The 13,069-nt window shown below is 55.0% G+C and overlaps 1 protein-coding gene across 2 annotated transcripts; it reads right to left on the bottom strand.

Moving 5' to 3' along the window:
• Positions 1–247: 247 nt before the first annotated feature.
• LOC145717465 (large neutral amino acids transporter small subunit 4-like) lies at positions 248–12,777 on the bottom strand. 2 transcript variants are annotated; one of them, XM_081806142.1, is made up of 5 exons: positions 12,197–12,328; positions 11,600–11,810; positions 2,770–2,983; positions 1,561–1,616; positions 248–459 (listed from the first exon to the last, which is right to left on the bottom strand). In XM_081806142.1, exons 2-5 carry the CDS (start codon positions 11,757–11,759, stop codon positions 335–337), a joined length of 555 nt encoding a protein of 184 aa, XP_081662268.1. In that variant the 5' UTR covers positions 11,760–11,810; positions 12,197–12,328; the 3' UTR covers positions 248–334. The 2 variants fall into 2 exon arrangements, with proteins under 2 accessions (XP_081662268.1, XP_081662267.1); XM_081806141.1 differs by lacking the exon at positions 12,197–12,328 and adding an exon at positions 12,662–12,777 and having other exon boundaries at positions 251–459.
• Positions 12,778–13,069: the final 292 nt, after the last annotated feature.

Here is a 13,069-nt window from a genome sequence, read left to right as displayed (position 1 = left end):
AAAAAAAAAAAAGAAAGAAAGAAAAGAAAATGAGAGAAAAGAACGTGGGTGGCAGCCTTTTTCTCTTGGCTCCTGTCTTCTCTGGGCACACAGCTAGTGAGCTGGCTTCCTCAGCACCTAAGGCAAGGTCAGCAGGCAAGGGATGGGCCTGCTCTGAGAGCCATGCTTGGCTGCCTTCACACCTACCTACAGGACCTCCCCAGCCCAGGAGGCCATGACTGGCTTTGCTGCCAGGCCACTTCATCCCCAGCAGCCCTCTCCTGCTTAGGAGGTCCAGGCATAGGTAGGCAGATGGAAGGCAAGGAAACTGAAGCCAACAAAAGCTGCCTCAAACTCACAGAGTGATGACTGAACGAGAGATCTTTAAAAAATCAATACTTACTGTTAATGAGGTGAAAGTCATGCACATCCCACCAAAGCCATTCAGAGCCAGGGAAACGAAGATGAGCACAGAGAGAGCTGTAAGGAAACAGAGAGCTCATAATCGGGGAACCACAGCTGAGCTTCAGGGAGGCGAGGGCCTGGCCCAGTGCCGCGCAGGGAGCAAGCGGAATGGATGACAAGCCATCTGGGGTTAGTGACGGACACCTGGGGAGCTGCGACAGCCTCTTCCTCACCAAGCCCCTCTAGCCTATTTTACAGAGCTTGGGCTCCTGCAAACAGTGTATCCCCACCCCTCTTTGTCCACTAACCTTAGCAGCACGCCAGAGGCCTAAAGAAGCTGCTTCACTGAAACCAAAAATACAGGTGCTCAAAAATTAGTGGATGAGCCCAGCTAAGATTTTGGTGTTTGTTCTGAAAGTCCTTGAAGCAACAGCTCCACTGAACAGGCTTGGATACCAGTTGGATTCTAAGCCTTTTTTTTTTTTTTAATTTTTTTAAAGATTTTATTTATTTATTTGACACAGAGAGAGAGAGCGCGCGCACAAGCAGGGGAAGCAGCAGGCAGAGGGAGAGGGAGAAGCCGGCTCCCTGCTGAGCAGGGAGCCCGATGCGGGGCTTGATCCCAGGATCACAACCCGAGCCGAAGGCAGACGCTTAACGACTGAACCACCCAGGCGCCCCCCCACTTTTTTTTTTAAAGTAGGCTCCACGCCCAGCGTGGGGCTCGAACTCACGACCCGAGATCAAGGGTCGCATGCTCTTCCAATTGCACCAGCCAGGCGCTCCAGCTTCTAAGCCATCTTTACAGTGCTGGCCTGGGCTGCCTCAGGGGACTCAGCTCCCAACTTAAGCACAGACCCCTCAGCTGGCCTGGTTCTCAGAACTCATCTCAGCTTAGCCATCAGCTTGGCCATCGGGGACCGGTCTGGCTTGGTGCTGGGATGGGACTACCATACACCCGAGGAGCTTCTCTCAGACGTCGGTCTGGAGTGACTGCTGGCTTACCAAGCCACCCATTTAAGACAAGTAACTGGGTGAAGGCTAACAGGCATGCCCTCTAACTTGAGCAGTGAGCATCAGGCCTGGCATGGCTTTCTAGAGCAGGTGGGCCTGGGAGCACCTCTGGGCATTCTCTCCCCAGCCCCTAACAAAAAGGTAGAGGAAAAGCATACTCACAGTTTGGGTTACTCGCTCCATGTGCAATCAGCAAGCAGGAGACAGCAAAGCAGGCACTAAAAACAAGCAGAAATAGTATATTATTTAGTATTATTGTTCTGGTTAATAGTATTCTTTGGAAGTATTTACTATCGGTCAGAGGCCTTCAGAAAATTCACATACATTCTCTCATTTAACAATTCTAAGGAGTATAATTGGCTCCATTTTATTGATGAAGAAAATAAAAAAAACAAAGAAAAAAAAGACACACATTCTCAAAAGTCTCCTAGCTAGCAGGTGTCTAAGCTAGAATTCAAGGCCCAAAGGCAGATCCGGTAAACACCACACTGCACCGTCTCCTCCCATCCTCAGACTGGAGAGGCCACGGCTCTGAAGCGAGAGGGCACGATCCTTTCCCCAGGTTCCTACGCCCTCTCTGCCAGGCGAGTGACAGAACCCCACTAGGCACGAGGGAGATGAGTGGCAGCTTTGGAATCCTCTCTGCTTAGCTCCATCCTGAGGACAAAGGCCTCTTAAGCTCCAAAGAATGAATGAGACTGATCCTCCACCCGTTCCCTTCATGATCACGGGTCTCACCCATGGCAAACCACTGCCCTGCGGATGATCATTCCCAGGGGGACTGGTTTGGGGAGGACCGTGGCCTGAGAGGACCAGCTGCTTGGTGGACGGACTCTGAGTGTGGCAGACCGGAGCTTTATAGACCAGGGACACGTACCTCGGGAGGTGCGCAGGATGATTCACTGGAGTGCTGGGAGTAGCAGAAGCAGCAGCACTTCTATTTTATCATTTTTAATCTTAGCCACTTTAACTGACCTTTTTTTTGTACATGCGTTATAAAGCACATAGAACATTAAGAATGGCATATGTGTATGTGACTGATAATTCCATGCTTATAATGGAGGTACATGTTCAAAACCTTTTTTTCTGAGGGAGGTATAAGGTCAAAAAGACTGTGGAAACCAGTGTTCTTAACGGCAAGCAGCTGCAAGCCTGCCCAGGCGGGCCTGGGGCCCTGAGCCTGTTTTATACAGCACACACACGGCAGGGGTCACAGTCCTACTAAGCTGGTGGCAGAATGGACAGGAACCCCGCTCTGGGTTCTGAGCATTTAGGGAGCTCCACAGTGCACCTGATCGCAGGAACCAGGATTCCCGACTGGGGATCTCAGCCCAGGAGTGCCACCTGCCCACCCCCAACCCCTGCACTGACCTGCCCAGTAGCCTGAGCTTCCTTGGGCCATATTTGTCCATGACGATGCCCAGAGGCAGGGTGATGGCACTGAGCAGGAAGGAGCCTACGGTGAAGGCCAAGTTTAGCATCTCATCCTGGGCCTTGCAGGTGAGCCAGCCATTCATCCAGGTTATCTCCTCGTGCTCCTGCTGCGGTTCCGCTGTGCCCCCCACTGTGCCGTTGGTGACAATCTCTGTGCGTGAACAGGGAGGGAAACTTGATCACAGGGTGGAGGCAGGGATTCCCAAAGATCAGAGGGGCAGATGCACATTCAGACCCCACTGGAAATGGCAGGGCTGGCTCTGGCTACTGCAAGCAGGCTCGGCTGTCCACTTGGCCCCTTGGAGCGATAATGCAGAGGCTTTTATCTTTTGTGGAGGTCGCAAACCCTCTGGAGAATCCAATAAAGGAAGCTATGCTCCTCCTCCTCAGAAAACGCACACAAAGGCTTGCCCACGGTTTCAGGGGTCTCCTGTGTCCCTTGAAGCACGCCTGAGCCCCAGGTTGGGATTCCCGTTCTAGAGCAACCTACACCGGAGAAGCGTACGCCTCAGGACCCAGCCTAGGCTGTGGGGCCATAGGCCAGCCCAAACCTTCTCAGCAGCAATGTCCACGGAAACAGACAGCAGCCAGTCTGTCAGGGCTCGATCCTAGACCACCCGGGAGGGACAAGCTGCCGGTGTCCCTGCAGTGCCCGGGTCCTCCTCGGTCAACCAAGGGGAAGAGTGAGAGGGCCTCCTGCACTACTAGGTACTGGAAACTTCTCAAGCATATAAGCCATCTGCTACCTCCCCCTGGTATTTTCACAGCATCAAGCACCCCAGACACTGTGCCACTGAACCCCTTGGAGAAGTTTTTATAAGACAGTCCCAAGTCATTAGCTTTCACTTGTTGAGGTCCACCTTTCTTACTTTCCCTGCTGGGGTCAAGTGTTGCTGTCCCCTGTGGCCACACGTGTGCTGCCTGCAATCTCGGCTCTAATCGCCCCTCCAAAGTCCACCCAGCACCGAGACAACGAAAAATAGGGAGGACGAAGTGCTGCAGCAGCCGCGGGCGGAGGGTGGAGCCCAGGCCGGAAGGCGGCAGAGGAAGCCTCTCCTTCTCCCGGCACTGCTAGTTAGAGATGCTGACTAATCCTGCCAGAGACCAGCAGCCTCTGATTAGATGTGAGGTCACACTGGGAGAGTCAAGGAAACACCTTTCTCCCGATAACTGCCCGCCTCCCGATTGCGGCCCTCTGGCGCCAGGGCTGTAAAGCTTAGGTCTGCAAAGGCCTGCCCAGGCCTCCCAGGGCTGCCCCAAGGTCATGGAAAAGGATGCACTGAGGGTGAATCATGCTATATGCCAACCCAAGCCCTGCTGGGGGCACATCGACTGAGGGTGAGGTGCCAGAACCTGGCCTCTGGGTTTCAATTTTGGTTCCTCTATTTCCTACTTGTATAACCTTGGAAAAAGGACTTAATCTCACTCTATCTCCGTTTCTTTATCTGTAAAATGGTACAATATAATAGTTGTATCTACCTCCTAGAGTCAGGTGGAAGATACATGAGGAAATCCGGACAACATTCTAGAGCTCACACGGACATAGAAAGTGCTCAATAAACAACAGCTACACATTGCTATTATTATCATCACTATTATGGGAGGCTTGGGATGGTGTAACTGGCTGGCGGCACAGCTGGACAAAGGAACTGGGGGCAGGGTTCCACAACCCTGTGTGTGCAGCAGGACTTTGTGTCTCGTCTCCCACTGGCTGGGGGCCCATGTCCCCAGCCCCTCGCCCAGGTCCTGGTGTACAGCAGGTGTTTACTGAATGAATGAAAACGATGAAGTCATGGAATCAGATCATGATGGCCAAAAGGATGCAGAGAAAAGAAAGGAAATAGGATGTATGGAACCAAGGTGAAGATAGCGGGGATTTAAGGAGATAAAAGGCACAAGGTCAACCTCCCGAAACCACAGAAACAAAACCTAAGGAGCCACAAGCCGGATTCTCTCCCCACCCCCAATCCCTGCCACTTTGTTTCCTAAAAGAGGCCCCACTCTGCTGACAGCCAGAACACATGACCAACGGGACCATCTGAGTCCATCAGCACCCCGGTCAGAACCCCCACACACGCTGCTCATCCCCAGCGGGGTAGCTTCTGCAAAGGCGGAGCCGCCCCTCAAGCTGGCTCTGGTTTCAGGTGACGGCTGGCGGCCAGCAGCAACAGGAACTGGACGTGAAGTGGGAAGACAGGGTCTCCACACCACAACGGCCGTTTCCAGGTTGGTGTGCAGATACGAGCAAAGCAGAGCAGGTGTCAGAGTGGAAGGGTGGAAAAGGCACCTCGGGGTCCAGGATCATTGGCTTGTGAACCCTGACTGTGGCCACACAGGGTCTGGAGCCTGTGACTGCACTAAAGAACACAAAAGGACTCAGGGCTTGGGCCGTTCTGGGGTCTGCGGCTGCAAGCGGGGAGCCAGAGCAGGGCAGGTAACAAACAGATGGAGCCAGGCAGCACTGTTTCTGAGTAGAGGCCCCAGGGTGTCCGCCCCTGGTTTCCCCAGAGCTGGACCCCTAAATCCAAGACTGAACTCGCCACAAGAGAGAAGATAAATCCCAAGGCAATGTACTCAAGGCAGTCCCTCTGACTTGCCATAACTGGGGATAGCGGTGGAAACATCTTGAATTGTTTAGAGATAACTAGACGAGGGCACTCATGAGGAGAGGCAAGAATGGAGGGAAGGGTATCTGTCCCCTGTCTTCTTTTTTAAGATTTTATTGATTTATTTGACAGAGAGATAGAGAGCACAAGTAGGGGGAGCAGCAGAGGAAGAAACAGGCTCCCCCACTGAGCAAGGAGCCCGACATGGGGCTCGATCCCAGGACCCTGGGATCATGACCTGAGCCAAAGGCAGATAGATGCTCAACCGACTTAGCCACCCAGGCGCCCTGTCCCCCATCTTTCATCCTGGAGCCACTACACATAGGAACAGGGACTTATATACACTTTGGGCCACCAGCTCTCTCTCTCTCTCATTTTTGAAGATTTTATTTAGGGGAGCCTGTGTGGCTCAGTCGGTTAAGCGTCTGTCTTCGGCTCGGGTCATGATCCCAGGGTCCTGGGATCGAGCCCCATGTCGGGCTCCTTGCTCGGTGGGGGAGCCTACTTCTCCCTCTCTTCCCCACTCGTGCTCTCTCTCTCTCAAATAAATAAATAAACTATTTGTTTAAAAAAACCAAAACCTTAAAGAAAAGATTTTATTTATTTATTTGTCAGATAGAGAGGGTGAGCACAAGCAGGCGGAGCAGCAGGCAGAGGGAGAAGCAGTCTCCCCCCAGGCTAAGCAAGGAGCCCGATGTGGGACTCGATCCCAGGACCCTAGGTTCATGACCTGAGTCGAATGAAGACAGACGTTCAACCGACTGAGCCACCCAGGCATCTCCAGTTTTCTCTCTTTAAAATCCCTGCCAACTGGACTGCCTGACCCCTGCGCGTCTGCCTCTAGGCAGTGATGTCCAGCAACAGATAAGCCTGGGGTAGGGAGTCTCAGTGGCCTCTCTTGTCTGCCCATGAAGCAATGCAAGAGAGTCCCTTGCTCCTAGAGGAGACTAAATCTTTGATGAGCCCAGCTTTGTTGGCAGTAAACAGCCCACATGAATAATCACAGATCCGGCAGATGCCCAAACACAGCCACACCCAGGCTGTTCCTCCCTCTCTGCTCCCACCTGGGCCACTGTGGGCCAGGAGAGACACAAACAGATAAGCACCAAAGAAGTGTCAAGCCCCAGGGTGCCCCTCTGCTCCCAGCCTAGAGCGCAGGCCTGCCCCAGCCCAGCCTGTTCTGCACCTCACCTGCACCTGTTTATCAAACAGATGCCTCTCCGTGGGTGGCCAGAGTGGCCTGGCCCAGCCCGGCTGGGAAGGTGAACCAAGAGGACAGGCAAGGAATTGGTGTGGCCAGAGTGTGCCGAATTGCTGTGAGGCTGCTGAGGGGCCGGGAAGAGAGAACAATGCCTGCACTGTTCAGGCCTCCTCGCAGAAGACTCATACACAATCTGTACAGTGAAAGTAGGGGACAAAAGGGGGTGCTATGACCCCACTCCGGCTCCCCTGGCATCCCTGGGTCAAAGAGGGGTTTCCTCCCACCCCAGAGAAACAAAGGGAATGGGGAGCTGAACAACTGGCTGCATATGCTTAAAGGAGAAAGGGGCACTGGGCTGGAGGCTCCTCCAAACTCCTGAGCAGCCCCCTTCTCTGACTGCTTACTGAGCCCCCCACCCACCCACCCAGGATGCAGGCCCCTGGACCTCCCTGCCAATGGTCCCTGCCCCAGGATCTCCTGTCTCGTTCCCAAATCCTTAGTCTATCCGGCAACAGGAAGCAGTATCTCGGTCCAACAGGGGGATGTAGGTGAGAGGTCAGCCTCAGAAGCAGAGCAAACAAAAGGCAGGACACAGACAGTCAGCGGGCCATCCTGGGTAGGCCGGAGCCTAGCCCTGAGCTGTGGCCACAGACTGCCTCTGTGTGCCGGCCACTTATTCAGTGGTATTCGTTCCGTGTCACTTAGTGCTCTCTCACCCCCACCCATACTCCACACCAGCACACCAAGAGCTTTGGAACGGCCACGTCGCTTGCCCGATGTCTCATAGATAGCACATCATGGAGAAGCCGGACTTGAATCCAGGCTGCTGGGCTTCAAAGTTCCTGCTTTTAACCGTTAGGCTGTGCTGATGCTGGACTACCTGGGTTAGAGGCTTTCAGAGAGAATATGCGGAAGGAACGGAGACACACAAGGCTGTCACCATGTCAGGGACAGCACCAGGTGGCCCTTAATGACCCCCAGTGTGAATGGGACTGCCCCCAAGATCCTCCCTGAAAGTCAACCCAAGCTGGACAGAACCTTAATGCAACACCACGAAGGCAGGTGGGGCCAGCGGATGTGGGAGAGGGAAAGTGGGTCATGAAATGGGAAGAAGAAAGGCAGGGTTGGTAGGAAAGGCTGAGGGCGCCAGCTCCTTTCTCTGACATGTTGCGAGGCTGTGGGCACCAGCCTTCAGACCTTCTTACCCCGTTGCTACAGAATGTTTTTTTAAATCCAAAATAAACCCGGGGGTGGGAGGTGGGAGTAGGGCTAGTGGAAACAGTCACATTCACAGCAATACAAGTAAAAGGGTGGGTTTTCAAAAGCTCTCAAAAGCCAGCAGCCTTTGCATGAGGAGGAGACCATTAAAAGAGGGCCTCCAGGGCGCCTGCGTGGCTCAGTCAGTTAAGCGACTGCCTTCAGCTCAGGTCATGATCCCAGAGTCCTGGGATCGAGCCCCACATCGGGCTCCCTGCTCCGCGGGAAGTCTGCTTCTCCCTCTCCCACTCCCCCTGCTTGTATTCCCTCTCTCACTGTGTCTCTCTGTCGAATAAATAAACAAAATCTTAAAAAAAAGAGGGCCTCCAAGCAGCAGGGAATGTCTCCTGTCCACATCTGCAGCCTCGGCCCATGTGCGGGGGACCAGGCCTGGCTCTGCTTCCCTGCCTGACCGCAGCCCTCTGCCCCCTCGGGGCCCAGGGGACCAGCTTCCTGCAGTGTTTCGTGAGGGGTAAGGCTCGCCTGCCAGCACACGCAGAGAGACTGCAGTGCACTCAGGTCAGCCTTGGTGTCCACGGATGAGCCGGATTGTGACTTCCTCAGGCAGAGGCCACGACTCCCACCCGCACCCCATGCCCAGTGTGGCAAGACCTCAACAATTCCTAAGAGTCTAATAGGTGAATCTGATCGTCACCCTCCTCTGCCTCTGTCACTTCTTCCTGCCTTGAGAATAAAATCCAACTTCCCCAAGTGGCCTCCTAGGCCCTGTGGGCCCTGGCCCCCTCCCACCTCTTCTTGCCCCCTCCTCTCCCGACTCACCTCTCTTGCCCTCCACGCTTCTGCCTAAACATCAGAGAGGCCCTCCCACTCAAGTTGAACCAGATCCCCACTGCTCTCGCTGGAGTCTGGACCACCACTTGGGAAGTATATGGTTTGTGTGTTTGATGCTGGTGGACTACAGACTCCCTGAGGGCCAGGACTGCACCCCGAGCACAATACCTCAATAAATGCTTACTAGCCATGTAGGTTAGATGAAGAGGAGATTAACAGCCCCCTGACCCGACCCTGTCCAAGCAGGCCATCAGATGACAGAGAAAATGAAGAAAGAGGTCAAGAGTGGGTAGGTATGGCGGTCATCCGGAGGCCAAAAGGACACAGTTCTGGGAAAGCCCCGTACTTCCTAGGCTGGGAAGCCAGTCAGCCTCCTATCCACACCAGGGGGGGCTGGGGAGGCAGAGCCCAAATGCGGGGCACGGGTCCTTATCAATCTCATGTGGTGGGCCAGGCAGAAAGAGCTGAGAGGCAGCAGAGAAACAGGTTCTTTCCTTCTCCCACCTCACCACACTGGAACCCAACACCGTGTCCAGGGCCAGATTCTGGCTGGAGTCCCAAGAATGAGTTCTGAGAACGTTTCAACAGGCTTAGGCAAATTTTCTTGAGAGAACAACTCAAAGCAAAGGTCCTATAAGCAACAAAAAGCTGACGAATTTGCATCTCAAGCAGCTGCAAACCAGTCAGCTTTTCACAAGTCTAATACGATAAATTCCATAAACGGCCCAACTGCTTCTCTGCCAGTCAGCCATCCACCAAGCTTGAAAATATTAGACCTGAGCAGAAACCTTGACCCTAAATCCTCCAAGCACTCCCAGTGAGGCAAGACATGGAGGAGACTCCTGGCTCCAAAAGGCAACAGGCTGCTTGGACTCCAAGAAGCAAGGAGCAGGGAGGCCAGAGAGATAAGCTATGTGGAATCAGCAGGGCTGTCCATCCAGGATGCTGGGTCAGCAGGTTTGCCAGGTAGTCAGAAAAAACAAAATCAAAGGCAGGGGCAAAGGCACGGGATAAGAAGTTGATGTTCAACCTCCACCCTGACCCTTCACCTTCACTTTGGTTTATAGGAGGGACGGGTCAAGCTTCTCACGGGCTTCAGCACCAGCTCAGCACTGTGTCGCCACAATCTCAGCAACTCCTCCCCCTTTAGACGGCGGAAGAAGCCAAGGCTGAGGCAGGAATGAAGTGACCAGCCCCAGTGCTGCCAAGACCATAAAATAAATTAAATCAGTGGACAATCTCAGGAAAAAAACCTAGAATCTGACCTTGTACAGTAGGTCCCTCCCCACCCCCCAACTCAACCACAACAGTCCCTCAGTCTGGACGAGACGCTGAAAGTTTCATCTGGGGATGATGCTGTTTCTCTGTTTTTAAAACCCTCGGTGCAGCCTGAATGAATCCATCAAAGAGGGAGGCAGGAAGGGTCATGATCTAAAACGGAGGAGAGAGGGAGGGAGAGGAGGAGCCAAACACTCCGAACTGCTCCTTCCAGAGAGTCATTAATCTGCTAACATCTCCTGGGCAAAGCAGAAAGCTTGTTCTAGGAACAAGGTCTGAGTGACTCTCCCATCTCCCAAGATTTCTTGCTGATGTGCGGAAAGGTCTGCCAAGAACCCTTAGGCTATTAGGAAATATTTCTGAGTAGCTAAAGGCTAAAGGTTATAAATGATATACTCTCTGCCCTCTCCCAGGTGACCTCTGCATCCCCTCCGTTTCTCCTGCCCTTAACCTGTCCAGCAAAGCTTCCCTAGAGACTGAAACACTCAGAAATCTCCTGGGACTATCAGGAACGGGAAACAAGGACTCTACATGGGGTTACAGGCAGCATGAGCTGGTCCAATGCTTTCTCTTCCCCCCAGTTTAGAATGCTAAGAGGAAAACGCATGCCAGTGGTGTGATTCAGAGGGTCAAACTTGGGCTATCTCCCTCTAAGGGGACTCACGCAGGGGCTGGCTGACAAAGGCACTGGGAAGAGACATTACAGAGTTCAACTATTAGGTAGCCACTGCTGGGGACAGCAGAGGGCAGAAGGAAACATTTCTTATCAAGGTTACCTAGGAAGGGGGTAGGAGGGTAGAGGTGGGGAGCCACTTGGGTCCCACTGTTTGGCTGAATCTACTGATCTACAGCAATTAGGATCCTCGGACGGGGTCAGGGGGGTGTGAAGGTAGGAGTGGGGATTAGATTCCTTATAAACAAGCATCCTCAGCCTGTATTCAGCAACACCAGTGGTGTGGCAAAGACAGAGGACAGAACCAGTGTTATTTCCCTAAATACCCGCCTTGCCTCCCTCCACGATGGCGTGCAGATAGAAGGCCACTGGGATGTTCTCACAGCCTGTGGGAGGAAATGTCCTTTGGAAAATCATAAAGCAGCAAAAATAGACAAGAAATTGTAGCTGACATGCCCTTAAGAGACTCCATAATGGCCTGACTAAAACACATCTAGATTCCAGATGAATCTTCAGTGGGGTGGAGGCCAAGCCACTTCCTCTCTCTTTCTGCACCCCAGCCACTGAGTCAGGAGTTCCTCTTTCTCACAGTCAGGGAGCCACATATTTAGTGTAAGACAAGTGATGTGCTACGCACTGGAAGGAGAGGAGTCCTGCAATGTTCCTTAGGCGGCGGGAAGAACACCCTGGACTTGGGGGATTCTGACTCTACCGCAGTCAGCTGTGTGGCCTTGGGCAAGCCGGAAGATCGGTCTGCGCCTCAGTTTCTTCATCCACAAAACAGAGGCAATGACACGTACCCGGCAGAACTGGCTGAGGATCACATGGGGCTTCTGCTCAAGGGGAGGTGCTGCGCAGCGAGGGGGTATCGCTGGCCGGGTTTTCAGGGCTGTCTCGCCCTCTCCCAAAGCTCCCACTCCGGGAACCACCCCGAGCCCGAGCCCGAGCCGCCCGTCTCACCTGGCTCAGTACACAGGTACGAGTAAAAGCCCTCCGACTTGAGCATGATGAGCAGCGAGCCCCAGCCCAGGAGGACTGCCGAGAAGAGGAGGTTTTCCAACACGGCTGTGCAGGCCATCCACCAGCGGCGCCGATGGGCAGTGGCCAGGGTGGGCGCCATGGCGCGGCGCGGAGGCCCGGCTCCGGCTTCGGCTCCGGGCTCGGCAGCCACCTGCACACAGACCTCGGCGTCAGCGCCCGGCCCTGCCCAGCCCGTGCGGCCAACCCGGGCCGCTGCCGCAGCGCGCGGCGCTTGTCACCCCTCCGCGGCCCAGGCGGTAGGTGCGCGCGGCGAAGGAAGCCCTAGCCCGGCCCGGGTCCTGGGCCCGCCTGTCCGCGGCGGGCTCGCGCGTCTGCCCTCAGCTACGGGACAGCGGCCCCGGCCCGGCAGGGAGACCTCTCCCTCGGCTGGTTCCGAGGTAACCCGAGGCATGGAGACAGGAGGGACTAAGGCAGGCTCAGGGACGTGGAATTAAACCTGGCTCTCCGCAGCTTTGACATAGCTCGGAGACTGGCAGGAGAGGCACCTTAGGTCCGGATACCTGGGCAGGGCCATACCTGGGGGCTGCCACTCCCTGGGACCCTGACAGGCGCCCTCCCGCCCGCACTCCAAACCCTTCCTCAGAGCTGGTTCCTTCAACCACAAGATCAGCGCACGGCGTCCAGAACGGCCCGCCCCCGGCCCGCTCATTGGCCTGACGGCTAGAAACTGCGGCGCCATTGGCCGCCGTCTAGGTCGCTAGGCGCTGCGGCCACGCGAACCCCGCATGGGAGAGGCGAAGCCGGTTCAAACCGGCGGCGCGAGCCACCTGCGCGACCCCCCTCCCGAGCTGTTTCCTCGGCATTGAGTCTGTTCCCATGGAAGCGGACCCCCGTCCCTCCATCTCCTAGCAGTCTCCTCTGTTCGTCATCTCTTTCCTGGCGGCTCATCGGTCACACGTCTTCTCTCTATGCCCCTATTCGTGCGCCTTCTGTCCCCCTAGCACCTTTGCCCAGGACCCAGGTCCCCAAGATCCAGCTCACCCGGCTCCTACCAGCGTGTATCGGGCCCGGCCGGCGCCTTTTCTGCCTCCTTTTATTCCAGCGCTTTTATTCCAACCCGAGATGAAAACACTGACGCACGCTGATTGGCTGAGTGAGGGCTGGAAACAGGCATTGACCAATCAGCAGCCGCCCGCCCGCCCGGCGGCGAGCAGAAGCCGGTTCCGGCCGGACTTGGAGACAAACAAGAGAGCTGGGGCGAGGGGGGTGGGGGGGCAGGGGCAGCGGCGGGTCGTGCCTTTCCTCTGCCGCCTTCAGCTGGAGTCACAGCCGGGCTGGGAATCCCCGGGGGCATTGCCCCAACGTCTCTCCAGAGCCTTACTCAGAAGCCCCACCTGGGTCAAGTTCCTCCGGTCGATGTTCCGGTACCCTCCGGACTGCGTGCCTGTC

This window comes from Leptonychotes weddellii, chromosome 15 (assembly GCF_054177405.1).
Source record: "Leptonychotes weddellii isolate Sample4059 chromosome 15, ASM5417740v2, whole genome shotgun sequence".
Lineage (NCBI taxonomy): Eukaryota > Metazoa > Chordata > Mammalia > Carnivora > Phocidae > Leptonychotes > Leptonychotes weddellii.
This window is presented reverse-complemented; position numbering and strand designations above follow the sequence as displayed.